This window comes from Sceloporus undulatus, chromosome 6 (assembly GCF_019175285.1).
Source record: "Sceloporus undulatus isolate JIND9_A2432 ecotype Alabama chromosome 6, SceUnd_v1.1, whole genome shotgun sequence".
In the NCBI taxonomy this organism is placed as follows: domain Eukaryota; kingdom Metazoa; phylum Chordata; class Lepidosauria; order Squamata; family Phrynosomatidae; genus Sceloporus; species Sceloporus undulatus.
Window position 1 is genome coordinate 66630232 of NC_056527.1, and position 16379 is coordinate 66646610.

A 16379-nucleotide genomic window follows, 5' to 3' on the forward strand; every position below is an offset into this window, starting at 1 on the left:
TATAATGATAGGAGTGATCATATAGCAACACACAATGATGTCTGTGGGTTCTCCCCCGCCCCTCTCTCAAGCAAAGATTTGAAGAAAGAAGAGTGGGTATGTTGGGGCAATCCTGAATGAAGCTTATCCGTCAAAAATCTTCTTTTTGCTTTTTTATTTTTTATTAAACATTAAAACATACACATATTTCATAAAATAATTATTCATATCAACATAACAATATAGAGGATACATATTTACAAACTTACAACACACACATTACTAATATTCATCTGTATTTCTTATCTTATAATTCCAATCAGTATGGATGTGAGGGCGATCTGGCTGCGGCATCTGTCACCCATTGATCGCCAGGGTTGATCCCTCAAAGTCTTCTGTTGAAACTTTTCTGATTCCAAAGGAACAGCAAAGCAATCTTTCCAGCACCACCCCCAGCTAACCTTTTAGGTCTGTGATGCTGTAGCTACTCAGCATCTGGTGGCTTTTTCACTGATGCTCACAGCTGGATTACTCTTCTGTAAAAGGTCATGGAACGAGAGAGAATATCAAGAGATGTATCAGTGTGCAGGGCAGCTTTCTCTAGCTTTTCAGTTCATCCTTTGTGGTGTAATGAAAGGTTGTCCTTGAAAGGCTTCGCTGAAATGCCTTAGTGGTAGGCTGTTTTTCTGGTGCTAAAGGGATGGGATGAGGAATCTATGTCAATCATTCCTAAGCAATAGTTTTGTTGTGTCTGTCCATGTGATTAAGCAAACTGAATTGTGTCATAGTAAAAATTTGTTTGGTATGTTTTATATCAATTTTCCTTCTAAGCAGTGGTGGATGAACCCATCTACCAGGTCCACTCCAGAAGGATCCTGAGAAATTGGATTGATTCCTTGGATAGCAGCTGGGCAACTAAAATTTTAATTTAAATTCACAATTGCCCTGGCACATGATGACAACATAATTGCCACGTGCCAGAGCCTAATTGCCTTAGTGCTTGCTGGGATGTTCCTGGAAGCCACTTGAGGTTTTTTGTGTGATTATTGAGAATGACTGCAAGCCTTAATAGGCTTAATTAAAATCAGTGGAGCTTTTTGGGTGTCTGAGTTAACCTATGGAGTGAGAATAAGAATGTATTTATGATGCAATCCTGATCCCTTAGAAACTAATCCCTTAATTCTCATAATGTACAACGGTGGCATTTAAAAACGGCGATCCGTGCGTTTTTGATGCTCCTGTGTACATGGAACATGCTGCAGTAATCCTGTGCTAGATCAGAACTTTCTGTACATATCGGAGACAGCATGGCTCCACATGTGCTTAATTTTTTAATTATCATCATCATCACCACCACCATAATCATTTTTGTTGTTGTCGTCATCAATATTGGTGTCTTATTTATTTTGTTATTATAAAGTGTGTTGGTCTCTCATTTTTTTTAATAAACCTCAGGTTAATGCATGGTTAAAAACTGTTATAAAATCCCTATACATCAAATATAGACATAACAAAACAATCAGTTAAAAATGCAGAGTCTAAAACAGGGTTCATAAGGAAATCTTTTTTGAAATATTAATTTTTCTAGAAAGTGGAGTTGTTTGCTTTATACTGCAGCTTCACCATTTATTAGCAATATCTCATGTGATATTTCAGTTCACATCATTTCCACTGTCACCACTATTACTACCACCAGTTTTGGACATTATCTAATATTCAAATGGCACATTGTTTGAATGGACTTCTGCAAACACATTATCAACACAGGGAGTGTTAAGGAGTGAAACAAGAATTCATGTAGGAGACTAACTGTATGTCAGTAACAGTGACAAATGAGCTAATTAATATGATCAGTTACTTACAAACATAGGTAGAACATGTGCCATGCAGGAATGCAGAATCAAAGCACCAATAGGTGGCCAATGATTCTGCATTCCTGCATGGCAGGGGTTGGACAGGATGGCCCTTGTGGTTTCTTCCAACTCTAAGATTCTTTGATTCTCCGTGAAAGGACCTTCCTTGGGAAAGACAGAAAAATAAATACATACATAGCAATAGGTTCTCTGAGGAAGCAGGAATGGAGGACCAGGCCTCTGTGGGAACACAGTTAAGGCCTAGTGGGCTGAGCACCTTTGATTTATATAGTTCAAAAATCTTTACAGCAGTCATAGACCAACATGAGAAGAGCAAAATACAATCAATTAAAAACTCTTAAAACATAGAAAGGGGGAACATTTGCTATAAATACATATTATATTAAAATACTATATCAAACACATTATCCATTGGATTACAAAACCTAGCTAGATGTTCATTACCTATAGTCTGTGGCACAGATCATCACCCAACAAATTTTAATCACTGCTGCAGCACAGAATTTGTTCACTTTATTTGTTATAACAGAGTTAGTACCTGAAAGAAATAGAGAGACGTAGAACTGCTCTGTACAACATGGGTATTTGTTCAATTTGGGTGAAATAAAATTAATACGTAAGTCTCTGTAATATAAACACTGAGATATCACATGTCCCACAGTTTCCATTTGTCCAGAATCACAAGATCATAGTCTCTCCAGATATGAAATCTTCCTATACCACCCTTTAAGAAAAGTTGAACGAAGGGCACAACACTGTGCCAAAGTAGAGGCCCTATTGTGTTTAGGTACTTCAAAATAGTTTGTCATATGGAAGGGAAGGTAACTGCTATACTCATTAGCAATAAAGGGTAGGACCCTAGCCAGATCCATTTGATGCACTATATCAAAACCACATAGCTTAATAACTATTTTGGCTTCTCGTATCCCATGCTGAGCAAAAGGTCTGGAAAGAAGCCCAAAGATAGAATTTTAGTTGTCACTAACCCATGCCATTTGTAAAGTTATATAATGCATTTTGTGCCTAAGAAGTAATGAGTTTTTAGTATGGTGGGTCCTTGTTATTTGCTGGGGTTTGGTTCCAGGATCTCCCTGTGGATAACAAAATTCATGGATGCTCAAATCCCATCAAATATAATGACGTAACAAAATGGTGTCTCATATAAAATGCAAAATCAAGGTTTGCTATTTGGAATATATACTTAAATTTTTTTTTCAAGCCATGGATGCTTGAATCCACAGATAAAAAATCTGTGGATAAGGAGGGCCAACTGTAGATGACTTTAGTAATATTGCAGAGAGTAAATTACATCAGAATTATATTCCCATATTAAAGATGGAGGCTGAAGCTAACAGAAGAGCTTCATGACAGAAAGGGAAGTTGATCTGGGCTTCCTGCAAAAAATATTTGGTCTTACATATGGCAATATTTGGTCTTACATATAGCCATGAGCAAAGTGTCCATTTGTGCAATCATTGCAAGTGCCCACAAGCAGAGAGATATCTGCATGAGTCTGTCACAGCCATCCAACAGGCCATGGCTGGCAGTGCCTGTTTGCAACTGTGCCACTGTCCAGGGTCCTGTACATTATAAAGCTTGCTGGGTTGAGCCATAAGAAAATAAACTTTATTGGACATGAAGTGAATATTGACAGGTTTTATTTGCATTATATGCCAGCTGCTGTATTTCATATGTGGGAAGGAAGTACCATTGACCAGTTTGTTGCCTTATTCTGTGACAAATAATAAAGGGGGCCTGATGATCCCTTATAACTTCACTATCCACTTAAAAACGAATTGTGGGTTGTCTTTGTTTACATGGCAGTGGGCATGTTTGTTCTGAACCTAAGCAGCAGTGAAAGAAGCAAACTGTTTCTCTACACTTCACTCCATTTTTGAACATCTGCTTATTAGTCTGGGTATTACCCATTCAAAAAGCAATAATTTTCTTTCTGGAAGAGTGAGAAAGGCATTATGCTCAATTACAGTCCCATTGCTCTAGGACAGAAATGCATTTGCCATCTTCCCTGAAATGACAAGGGGCATGAATGATTCATTCTTTGAAAATGAAATTGCATTTTGGAGCTGTTAATGTGCCTTTTATGGAAAAGGTTAATAAACTTAAATACAGTGTAATGCCCTCTAATGGGATCCTGTCCAGTCTCAATCCACATTAATTCAGAATAAAACAGGATAATTAATGTTTGCAGAACAACCAAAGATATTAAGAAGGATTGACTGGATATGTTAGAATTCTGTTGTTTCCAGCTATGGCAGAGTATTTTCTACATTGGCAGACAGCTTGTGTTATAATGCTAGATGAATTATTCATACCTGTGCATATCTAGTAAGACAACTGCAGATCATTTTTTTATTCTTTTTGATTTTTAAAATAGAGCTCCTCCAGCAAATTAAAAACACCAAGCACTGCCACCAACAAAGTAGACATTCCAGTCAAATAATAATCAAATAAGAATAATGGATCAAAATATAAGGGGCTTTTTATCCACACGTCTGATAAACTGACAGTTCAGTACCAAACTCATTATCTCCGACTGTCAAAAGATATACAGATTACACAACACAGCTAAGAAAAATTTCCAAATGCCACTGTGTTACAATAGCTAAAGGTTAACTATCTGTATACAAATACTGCCACAAACATGCCTTCTAGGTTTTGGGCCTTCAAAATGTCATATCCCGAAGACCAAAACCATAGAAAATGTGGCAGCATTATTTTTTAGGAATGCTGTTTTACCAGAGGCAATTTAACTCTATATCACAGTAAAGGAGAAAATTTCACATAGCATGATTTTGCCCACTTTCTGCACAGGTTAATGTCACATTAATGCTCAATGAGCCCTGCTTTTATGGGATTTCCCCAGAATTTCCCCAGGATGTAAGCCCCATTTATTTGGGCGATTTGCCTCCTGTGTGATAAACTCCATAGACAGAATCCATGGAAACCATTTCTTTCATCATTGCTTGCTTTTATACCATTTTGGCAAGGCTATTTCATTATGCAATCTGATTTTTAAAAAATTGCATACAACATACTTTCATATGAACATTAGAATCTGAAGAAGGGGGTAAATAACTAAGGTAGACAAGGCAATAATGCTGTTTTTCTTCCTGTATGCACCTTGTCTGGCCTCTGGCTGACAAGAGCGGGTCAGATCTTTCACTGCTGTAAATTTATTCAACTCTGTTGGCTTTAGTGTTGATTTAAGAAAACTGAGCATTACAGAGGCCTTCTACTTTCCCATGCAACTCATGGAAACATGTCAGGCATCAACCAAGCTTCCCTGAACAAATGTCTTGGGCATTGCTTGGAAAAGTTTTTTTGTTTTGTTATGTTTTTGGAGTACAGCTTCCAGGATTTCCTCCAGCCAGCAGAGAATTTGGGAGATTCAGGCCTGTTACAGACTGCCAAAATAAAGCTGCTTCAGGTCTCTTTGGAGGTATGCTGTTTAAATGATGCATGCATCCTAAGAATCCGGAAGCTGCACCAAAGCTGCACTCCAGTGCTTAGGAATGGAGTGTAGCTTTGGCGCGACCTCCGGACTCTTAGGACCCATGCATCATTTAAATAGCATACCTCCAAAGAGACCCGAAGCAGCTTTATTTTGACAGTCTGTAACAGGCCATAGTCTGAGAAGAAATTTTTCCAAGCTCCATGAGATGGAGAGCTATTCTTGTGATCCTCCTTCCCTGCCTCCACAGAAGCAAGCATGGATGATAACCGTCCCCATGTTCTTTTACATACATGATGCAAATGCTGACCATTTAGTGGTAGAAAAGTTATTTTTTAGTGCCACAACGTACAGAATCCCCCCATCCTGTGTATCTTAAAGGTATTAGGAAAAAATAATTATTTTCATGTTTCAGGAAAGCACATGCCTGGATTTAATCTTACATCCATGGCAAAGGTTTCTGCAATATATCAGGATTGCAGATGTCATTATCTTTCCCCCGTCCCCGAGGGATCCAAATGCAGAACACTGAGCAATTGTTCAGTGTGGCTATTCAGTGGAGAATTAAATTGTTCAAACTTACATTCCAGTTAAAATGATGCTTTCCATTTCATAATTCAAAATTGGACTTATTTAAAATTAACAATAGCATATCAGAGGCAGGAAAATCAACAGGGTGAGGACACTAGGACTGAAAAGAAAGGTCTTATTTCGAACAAGCAAATCAAGGCCTTACTCCATTTAGTTGGGATTGCTGCTATGGAAACAGTAGATTGATATTTCAGGCTATGCTGCAAAATAGTAGGTAAGGGTCAAACATGGACATGTTTGTTTTTAAATCTGTGTCTGTCCCATAATGTATAAGGTTGGGTAAGGGCAGAAAGAGGATGTCCAAAGAACAGAAGAAGGCCACTTTAACTATACATTATCTCCCCCAGATCTATTTCTTTCTTCCAGCCCAGTTCATTGCCACTATTGGAGCCTGGGGAATGGACTGTGGAAAGGACAGCAGTGGCTCAGGGAATAATTTAGCTCACTACATTAATACAGAGAGCATTATTAAGGATTCTATGTGATGTGGTATAGGAGGAGATCAATGGGTGTGTGTGTGTGTGTGACACCAATCCTAGTGACGCCACTGTTTATAGATTGTGTACCTGTCTGCTGTTCATCAGTAGTCTTCATACATTAGGTTCTGTTGTTGTTGTTGTTGGTTTAACGTGGTAAACATCTAGAGGACCACATTTTCTCTGCCCCCACTATATCTACACACAAGATAGGCACCCCCACACCTTACATATGTGCCTATCGTGATGGCTGCTGTTGCTGAATGTCTTTTGAGATTGAGACATACTTACTAGGGAGTAAGCCTCAATTAACATACTGAGACTTTTGAATAAACATGCAAGGGATTACACTATAAAATTTTGTTGGACATCCTTAGGATTCTCATACGCACAAAAGGAAACGAGTATGATCAGTTTATTAATATATGTTCCGCATCAGCCTTTGTTTGTTGTTGTTTAATTTATATACCACCTTTCTCCCAAGATGGGATCTAATGTGACTATCTGTTAGTGGATCAAAGTAGCGCAGACAGACTGCTGGAGTGGCAGTAATTTTATAGAGCGTCTTGCAGGTGAAAAGTGGCTTCAACAACAATGTGTAATAAATAGTGTGGAAGAGAAAGCTCTTCAGGGAGTCTTGTAGTGCAGTGAAAGATAATCATATGATTTGCTCACAGGAATGTCAATACCTGTCTACAAGTTGTTTTGTAATGAAACAAACACAGGGGTCTTCCACCCGCTACCTGCTTTGTATCATGCAAGATAAGTGGCCAGATGCAAAGAAGGGCAGGACTCCTGTGCTTTTAAATCACTGTGATTAAAGGTATTGTACAGAGGCATGCAACAACAGCAGAGGGCAGGACGTTTTAACAAGTGTCACTTATCAAGCAGGATGATAAAAGTAGCAAGTGCTGTAATTTTTTGGTTCTGTTTAATAGTTAAGAGTTACAGGAATCTTGAGGAAGAAGTGGAAGTAATGAGGGATGTAAAGGTTCCACTAGTCCCTGGTTTTCTTTCAATACAAATGCAGGAGCTAGACGTTACTAGCAGAGAAGGTTCAGAAGAAAAGAGGGATATTGAACCTTGTGTTTCCCAATGATATTTAGTTCGGTTAGTTTTACCTCAGTCTTTTAACACAGAAAGACCCTCCCAGGTGAGGATGAAGTAACAAGGGCAGGGAGGAAGGTGGAGAAAAAGAAACTAAAGAACTATTCCCTCGAAATATTTATTTCTTCTTTATCCTCATACTCTGCCAACAATGCCTTGAGGGTTGAATGCCTTCAAGTCTTCCCTTGCAAGTTGCTTTCCCCCTACATCTCCTACTGTTCTCTTTAGGAATGTGGCATTTGCTAAATTTGTGAGCCCTTTTGCCTTTGGTTTTGTATCTGCTCACACTGAATACGTTAATTTATCAACTGCATACTTTTTTCTCTTGAACTCTCTGTTAGATGTATCTCTAACATAACCTTCCCCAATTTTGTGTATTACAAATGTGTTTGACTACAATCCCCATTATCCTCAAACTGTTAGCCATTGGAGTTAATGGTTCAGCATATCTGGGAGGTACCAGGTTGGGAAAGACTACTACACTGTATTGCATGTTACTTACAGTTTTTGTTGTACATGATAAACAATCCCACTTCTCCCCTTTTCTTTTCAGTATTCAGAGGCCAAAAAGCAGTGCTGGTACTTTGAAGGGGTGTATCCTACATATTATGTGTAAGTGTTTCTCTTCTTCTCTCTGCGTTCATGTGAACATGTATGAATGTGTGTTTGTATTAGAATCTGGGAGACAGATCCAGGTTTTCTTTATGTTAGCACTTATTCTGTATTATAGAAAACAAGTAGGTGGTAGGAGGACTACGGTAAATTAAATTTAAAAAGTTAGCCACTCATTGCTAGAAAAAGAAGCCATTTCAGTGTTATCCTTTTGTACTCTGTTAGCATTCATAAATTTATTGGAGCCAGATTTTAGGAGTTTAGGAGGATACAGCTGCTCACCAGTCTCAGCCCTGCCAATTTTAAAATGAACACCTGCAGATTACTCAGCTAAAAAATTAATCTATACATTTTACTAGTCAAACTGATAGATGTATTCAGACCTCTTTTTTGAGTTACCAGTAGTTCTGGGACTGCAGAAGCTCTGGTTTTTGCCACCTGTGACCAACATCAAGGGCCATTTTGCATTATAGCGCCCCAAAGCTCCCAACCACTTTAGCCATCCATCTGGGGACCCTGGGTGTTGTAAATCAAATACAGTGGTGCCTCGGGTTACGAAATTAATTCGTTCCGTGGCACCGTTCGTAACCCGAAAAGCCTTCGTAAGCCGAATTGCCATAGGCGCTAATGGGGAAAAGCCGCGATTCCGTGCGAAAAAGCCGAAAAAAGCACCAAAAGTTTTTTCGTAACCCGAAAAAACATTCGTAACCCGGAACAATGTTTTCCTATGGGATTTTTTCGTATCCCGAAAATTTCGTAACCTGGGTATTTCGTATCCCGAGGTACCACTGTAGTATCATTTCTCAGCTCTGGTCATGGAATAAAAAGTTGTTCCTGTGCTCTTCCTTCCTCTTTCGTACCATGTGGGCCTTATTTCTATGCTGGGACTAACCAAAACAGCTACTTTTTGCATGAGAGAAAAATGGCCAATCTGGGCCTAAAAGAATGAGGGAGACAAACAAATAAAACCAGACCAGAGGGAAATGGCCAGCAGCACCCCTCAGAAGCATTGAGAATACTACAGTTGTGTCTCCACAATTGCGGCCTTGACTTTTGAGGATTGATTATTTGCGGATTTGATTAGCATTTTCTCTCTAGGAATCTCTAGGACCTCCAGCGTGACTCTACCAAAAATTGACCATAGAGTTGTACTGGAGACTCTACCAAAAATTGACCATAGAGTTGTACTGGAGACTCTACCAAAAATTGACCATAGAGTTGTACTCTAGGTTCCTAGAGAAAACACTTCTCTAGGCATTTGTACATCCTTCAACACAATTCTATTGTCAACTTCTACTGGATGGTGGCCACAGAGTTGTGCTGGAGGTTCTAGAGTTTCCTAGAGAGGTGTTCTCTCAGTTTAAAAAATAGTGGTTTTTCCACTTTCATGGGGGTCCTGTGCCCCTAACCTCAGCAACTGTGGAGGGACCACTATAATGGCATTTTGAGGAAGAACAAAATGTTCTTACCCCCCCCCCCCAATTTGAGGAGGGTAGGGATGCACCTTGAAGGGTGCAATAACAGCTTACATCCATATGCAGTTCACAGACCATTCTTTTCCCACCCCTGAGCTAGTTCTATATAGTCTGCTCTGATAGGTAGAAGTTCTCTGGGGGCTCAGGTAGGAGAAATAGTTCTTTGGACTGGTCCAGCAGGTTTCCTCTTCTGGTCCATTTGTGAACTGGCTTCCTAGCTGCTTTAACAATGACACTTTTCTTGAGAACTCGTTTGAATCCTTCCATTCAAAACCCTGGTTCTTGAACCCTACACCAAATCCGAGGGACTCGGAGAGTGAGGAATGTCTGTAGACGTTGTTTAAAAATTATAACAGCATTGATACCCAGTTGGTTTTTCTTGGTATTTTAAAAATCTATAATCTATTTTAAATCGTTGTAATCCATGCTTCAGCTGTAAGGGCTCTCAGAGTGGTTTGCATGTCAATAAAGACCAGATAATCTCTGCCCACAGGTTTAAAAACTAAAACATGACACAAAAATAAGAGGAGATAGAAAGGGAAAAAGAAAACAAGAAAACTCACATACTTGTTCTTAATGTTATTTGATCTCATGTTAATGTTACTTACTTAGTCAACCAAAATGCATAAAATACATTATGCAATATTTCAAAACTGTACAGACTTCTTCATTAGCAAAGGTGTTTAAAAAAGCATACTGGAGGAAAAAATGATAAAATGACAATGTTAGCAACAGGCTGACGCCAATCTTATGTGGTTCATCAAATGCCCAGATTTAATGCAGCTGAAATGCTATAATGCAGCTGGACATAGTGTTGTTATCATGACAAGTTAGAACAGAAACAGCCCAAAGAAAAGAAGAGCCAAAAACTGCAGGTCTGTCAGCTGAACTGAAAGGGTGTTCCTGTTTCCCATCTCTCCCTCTTCCTCAGTCTGGTGGAATGGATGCTGGGAGACAGCTCAGAAGAGGTTAAGCCTGATGGTTCAGGTAACTATAGTATTCATCATGATACATAGACATGATACATAGCCTGTTGATCTGAACAGATGGGTTAACTTAAATACGATATTTCCTTCGCCTCCTCATCAAAACATGCATTTGTTCCACCAGGATTTGCTTTTTTTGCTTCATGGCAGGAAAGACATTGCGATGACACTCTTTCATGGTCACTGATTATATATTATACACCATCATAATGGGATTCCTGTTCTGCCTACATTCGTTCGTATCAAGATACCTTCTTCCCCCTTAGCATATGGTTTTACACCTTCAGTGACAGAAGCTAGTCTGCTAATAGATCAGTCGTGCTGTTATAGTACAGGTTAAATATAGGGGAAGTCTATTGGATGTATACTCAGACCAAACAAATACAACTCCCCCCCTGAAAAAATGAATCTGCCAGATCTGTCAAGGCTGGAAGTAGTCCCAGTGTAGCTTCTTCCTTACATGTCCAATTGTTATGTGCAAAAATAATGAATTCATACTCCACTTCATCAATGAGATGAATTCAGGACTCAGATCCAGATATTGAAATACTTTTAATGGTGCTGAGCATCACATAAAAGAGCCTGTTGTTTATGGATATTGTTCCTGACAACAGCAAATGAGGGTCGGACTTTGTGGACATTTCCCCTCATGTCGCCTTAACAATGGAAGCCTAATGAGTGCTTGGTAGGCGGTAAATCCAGTCAACATGATGGATTTCATGCCAAAAGAAACAGTGGGATTGATTGATATTCTAGAGACCAAAGGCCTCATTTATCATCATTGCCTTGACCTTGATACATTTCCCTACCATCATGCATCTTGCACAGTGCATTTTGAAAACGGTTCAAGCAGCCATTGGCTATACCAGGACAGGAGAGTAGGGACCCCAGCAGTGCCCAAAATTTGAATGTCAAGTTTTTGGGTTATAATATGGTGAAAATATTTTTGTTTTTTCTTATGAAACTGCATATTGATGACATTGTATAAACATATATTTCATGTTTTATCTACTACATCATTAGCTACTCTTTCTCAGTGTTGCTCAGATTAGCAGATAGGTGAGTGAGGATTCTGTCTATCTGGATGTTTTTAAAGCATCATTGGCATTGGGAGAATGTTGAAGGAGGGCTGGATATACACAGAATTTCAGGTACTGGATTGCAATATCATGTCTGCAATAAACAATGCAATAAAGCTGGAAAACAGCAGGTCTCTGCTCCAGCTGATCTTACTGTTGCTGTGTGTGCCTGCCTGCAACATATAAGGTAAACAGAAGCTGCCTACACAATCCCTTATAGAGCGTTTGTAGCAGAACATAAAAAGAGAGAGCAGATAAGACTGCCCTGATCTTGTGTGTACGTACTTTTTTGTTTTTGAACCATTCCTCTTTTTTTTGTGGTTCAGAAACCTATTTCTGTTCTTTCCATGTTATTGGTGTCTTTGGTACCAAATTTTCTGTCAAAGAAATAATGCCCAGGAACACTTCCACATTGTTAACTGAAAAATACCTGTATGTTGGTTTATGCTATTTGTGAGGAATAGATCCATGTCTTTATCTTGCTTGCTTCTCTTTGCCCATCTCGCATGAGCCATCAGGCTGTGATCATCATGGGCATCAAGTTCAGCCTGGATTTGGGAGCTGATCTTTGATATCATAGTGCTAGGAAAGGTGGAGGGAAACAGAAAGAAAGGAAAGCCACATGCTAGATGGATGGATTCTATTAAGGTCACTGGTATGACTTTGCAGGAACTGAGCAGATCAGTGGAGGACAGGGAGCCTTGGGGATTTCTCATCCATAGGGTTGCCATGGGTTCAAAATTGACCCAAGGGCGGTTAAGAACAAAAAAGAGTGCTTTTGAAATATGGCAACTAGGTCACAATTCTGCAGGATGTATGTGATTCCCAGGTTACAGCTTTGCTGCATCAGTGGATTCAGTTCACAATACATACAGTATGTCACTCCAAAACTGCACTGTTCATGTATGAAAGTTGCAGGCTGCAGCAATTACTTTTGTCTGAGCCAACTGGGAAGGGTAAGAGTCCACCCTCTTCCCTTTCCCTTGATGAGTTCCTGACAAACTGGGACAGTTGGAGGGTATGTGATCCATGTAACTCACAGGATGACCTTGGGCCCATCCTTCTTTCTTGATGTACTTAACTCACAAAATTGTTTGGAGGCTAAAATGTCAAAGAGGAGAGCCATGAGCTCACTGGTTGAAACGTGGAATATTAATTGAAACGAGGAGGAAGTGGTGGTGATGCTGATCAGAATTGTCACCAGCTTCTATAATCAAAATAGACAGAGTAGACTAAACAGATTTTTGTATGCGTCGAGTTATGAGAAATGTATCCAGGTGGTTTTTGAACAAGACTGCTATCTGGTACTTTTGGCGCTTGAACCAGCATCTCATGTTTTGGAGGTGGGATACAGCCTGGTATGCCAGCTAGCAGTATGGATCCTCGGCTCTCAGAGCCTTCACTGGAAACAGCAGGGGAATTAGAGTGTGTAACATCAGCCCCTGAGACTAGAAGGCAGCATTGAAACCTACAGATTGGCAACATTTGGCATAAATAGTATTTTTGGCAAGAAGCCTACAAATTGCACACTCTGATCAAGCTTGTAAACATTTGCACCTCCCTTTGTATTTGCAGTACTAGTGTAATGTCTATCAACGGTAGAACTCTGGCTGTGAAATAGCCCAGATGGGCTTGCTGGCTTCCCCGACGAACTTTCCAGCATTCAGTGAAGACCTTTTTATTTACCTCGGCCTTTTAAGGAAACTTGTGTATGAAATAAACACTGGCCTAATATTATTTCTTCTCTGGGTATTGATCTGAACCACAAGGAAAGGTGGAAAGGGTATTTTTTAAAAAAGCTATATTCTTATTGATTTTGATATTCTGTTTACTTCACATTTTGCACTAGGAGCAACCCCAAGAATATTTGCTGATATTCTTGGTTGCGTTTTTAAAATTGAATAGGATTATATAAATAAATAGATCTGAACAATGGCACAGCAACCTGTAGCAACCTCTGCTTTTCATCCACTGCAGCTATTTGTATTGTATTATTTTATTGGAGATAGCATTACTTGGGTTTGCAACCAAGTTGCAGTACTTCCTCTACGAAGGATGTACCTGTACATTACATATTTTAGTAAACATTTGTCATTCATATAATAAAGTGTATATTTTTTAAAGTGTATAGTGTGTACCTGTGAAACAATCATTCACATCACGTTGTATTGTAAACTGGTGTTACTAAAAAGGTTACCCATGGGATGGAATACATTAAAATATTTTGAGGTTATCTTGAACATTTTAAAATAAAAGTGTCTTAAAATGTCAGTAATAATAAACTACTCCATGTACCCATGTATAAGTCTAGAACATTTTGTCAAAAAATTGACCCCCAAAAGTTGGCTTATCCAAGGGTCAGTGTAAGTAGTTTATTTAATTCTTCTCCTTCTCTGAGTAGAGTGGCAAAAGGTATGAGCACCCAAAAGAAGCACCAACCCCCAAACTCTTTCCACCATGGCCTTTTTGAATGCTTGGGTGGGTAAATGGTAGTGGTTCCACCTCTTTGGTGCTTCCCCTCCAAAGAGTGCTAAGAGGAATTGGGCTTAGAAGGATCTGAATAAGCCATTTCTACATGAAGACAGTAAACTTCGTCCTTTACATCCTTAATTGCATGCCTTAAGTTTCATCCTCGACTTATCCATGAGTCATATTGAAATCCATAATTTTGGCCCCAAAACTTACTCTCAACTTATACATGAGGTTGACTTATAGTCAAGTATACTGTATATGGTTAACCCTCATGGCTTATATTTCTTTCTTTCTAGTAGAAACCTTTTATTCCAGCAGGTTCTTTTGGTTTCTTTTCCAGCTCAGCATTTTTTTCCCCATCTGAGTCCTTGGGATGTTGTCCATCTAATGTTGTACAGCTTTCCTTTCAATTTGATTTGCTTTCATCCCCATGGCTTTGATTTCTTGGCACATCATATAATAATAAACCATACGAGGAATCATTGCTTAAATTAATGTCTTAATAATCAAGTGCCAAAAATACAGGTTTCAAGTGAAAATAGTCTTAAGAGCCTGAGATCTTATTCAGAAATTTATGGGGAGCATGTAGTACAGTTCCTTTGGTCCTCAGAAACCACATGGGTCACCCCCAGATCAGAATGTGTGTGGAAAACTAGAGTCTTCTTCCCTGACAGGTCAGCTTTCCCTATGGATGTTTTTGTGGTGCGTAAGGTGCATTTTTACATGATAATGTCCTTGTGAAGATTATACCCTTTGCCATCGTGTGTGTGTGTGGCCACTTGACCTGCTTTGAATATATTTAAGACAGTGCTAAGAGGGGGCTGCCCCTTTGTGTGTTCTTGTTTTTGAGTTACAAAGAGGAGTATTCGAGGGATTATTTGCTGAGGGCAGGAGAAAATTTAGTAATTTCTAGGGACTGAGCTTGCTGGGAAAAACAATTCCTTTGTGTTTGCAACATTGACATGCTGTTCTACAAGCAACAGCAGTAGTGTTCCTGCACTTTTATTTTTGAGTCATCTTCTATCCTGTTGATGGTATTTTACCCTATTTAATGTATTACAGGTGTTAAATATTTGCTACCTAAAGATCTTTGCCACCATTGAAAACCAGCAGCATTGTTTCAGGAATGCATATGGACTAAGTGTTGTTGGCTGTTGGATCCTGGTGAAGATCTTTATGAAAATGAGTCCAGTTTGTCATTTCTAAGCTGAATCTTCTTTGAATTTTCTGGTTGTTGTTGTTGTTGTGTGCCTTCAAGTTATTTCTGATTTAAGGCGATCCTAAAGTGACCCTAGTATGGGGTTTTCTTGACAAGATTGCTGCCAGTTGTAAGTGAGCTCCCCATCTGTGACTTGAGCAGGCATAGCTGTGCAGTCCAGGTTTGACCCCAGATGGATAATGTTGAAAACAACACTTTTAGGATCAGAATAGTTGGGTCTTCCATTTATGTTTCTCATTTCGTTCTTTTGTGCCTTCAACTCGTTTCCAACTTATGGCGACCCTAAGGAGAATGTGTCATGAAATTTTCTTGTCAAGATTTGTTCAGAGCGGGTTGTGCCATCTCAGCTCATTGCTGATGGTTAAAATAGTGAGTTTTGATGGATTCTTAGTCCGCCGAGGTTTTACTTTCCTGCAGATTCCATATTCTGACATGCTGCATTTTGCTTTGCAATTTCCAAGAAACTCTGCTTTTTTATTTTATGTAGGTGTCGGTCTTATGAAGACTGTTGTGGTTCAAGATGCTGTGTGAGAACTCTATCTATCCAGAGACTATGGTATTTTTGGTAAGTCAATAATAACCATTCCTTCCATTCTCTGTAGTTAAAATAGTCTTAAAATGGATAGATGAATGTAAAGTGGGTACAAAGGGTTGCCATGCCTCCTATTGGCAAGGTTTTACCTAGGCTCCTGCCACATTGCAGAATTAATGCAGTTTAACACCACTTTAACTGTCATGACTCCATCCTATGAAATCTGGGGATTTATAATTTGTTGTGGCAAAGAGTTTTTTTTGGAATCAAAGACTAAATATCTCACAAAACTACAAATCCCAGAATTGAATTGGCAGTTAAAGTGGTGCCAAACTGCATTAATTCTGCAGTGTAGATACAGCCTTGGATTCTACACTTGCAACCTAGTGACTGTTTGGGCCATTATCTGGCATGGATTCCAAGCTTTCATTTAAAAAAAGAAATTCTTGTCCTTGTAAGAATCAAGAGATGGGGCATTTTTGTCACTTTGTTCTGCAAGGAACAA

General features: G+C 39.2%; 1 protein-coding gene across 1 annotated transcript in view; it reads left to right on the plus strand.

The window, feature by feature from the left end:
• The window catches only part of VOPP1 (VOPP1 WW domain binding protein), a 62408-nt gene that overhangs the window by 39312 nt on the left and 6717 nt on the right, over positions 1-16379 (plus strand). The window contains exons 2-3 of the mRNA XM_042474738.1: positions 8053-8111; positions 15830-15907. Of these exons, the coding sequence (XP_042330672.1) occupies positions 8053-8111; positions 15830-15907 (137 nt within the window). The remainder of the gene's footprint in view (positions 1-8052; positions 8112-15829; positions 15908-16379) is intronic.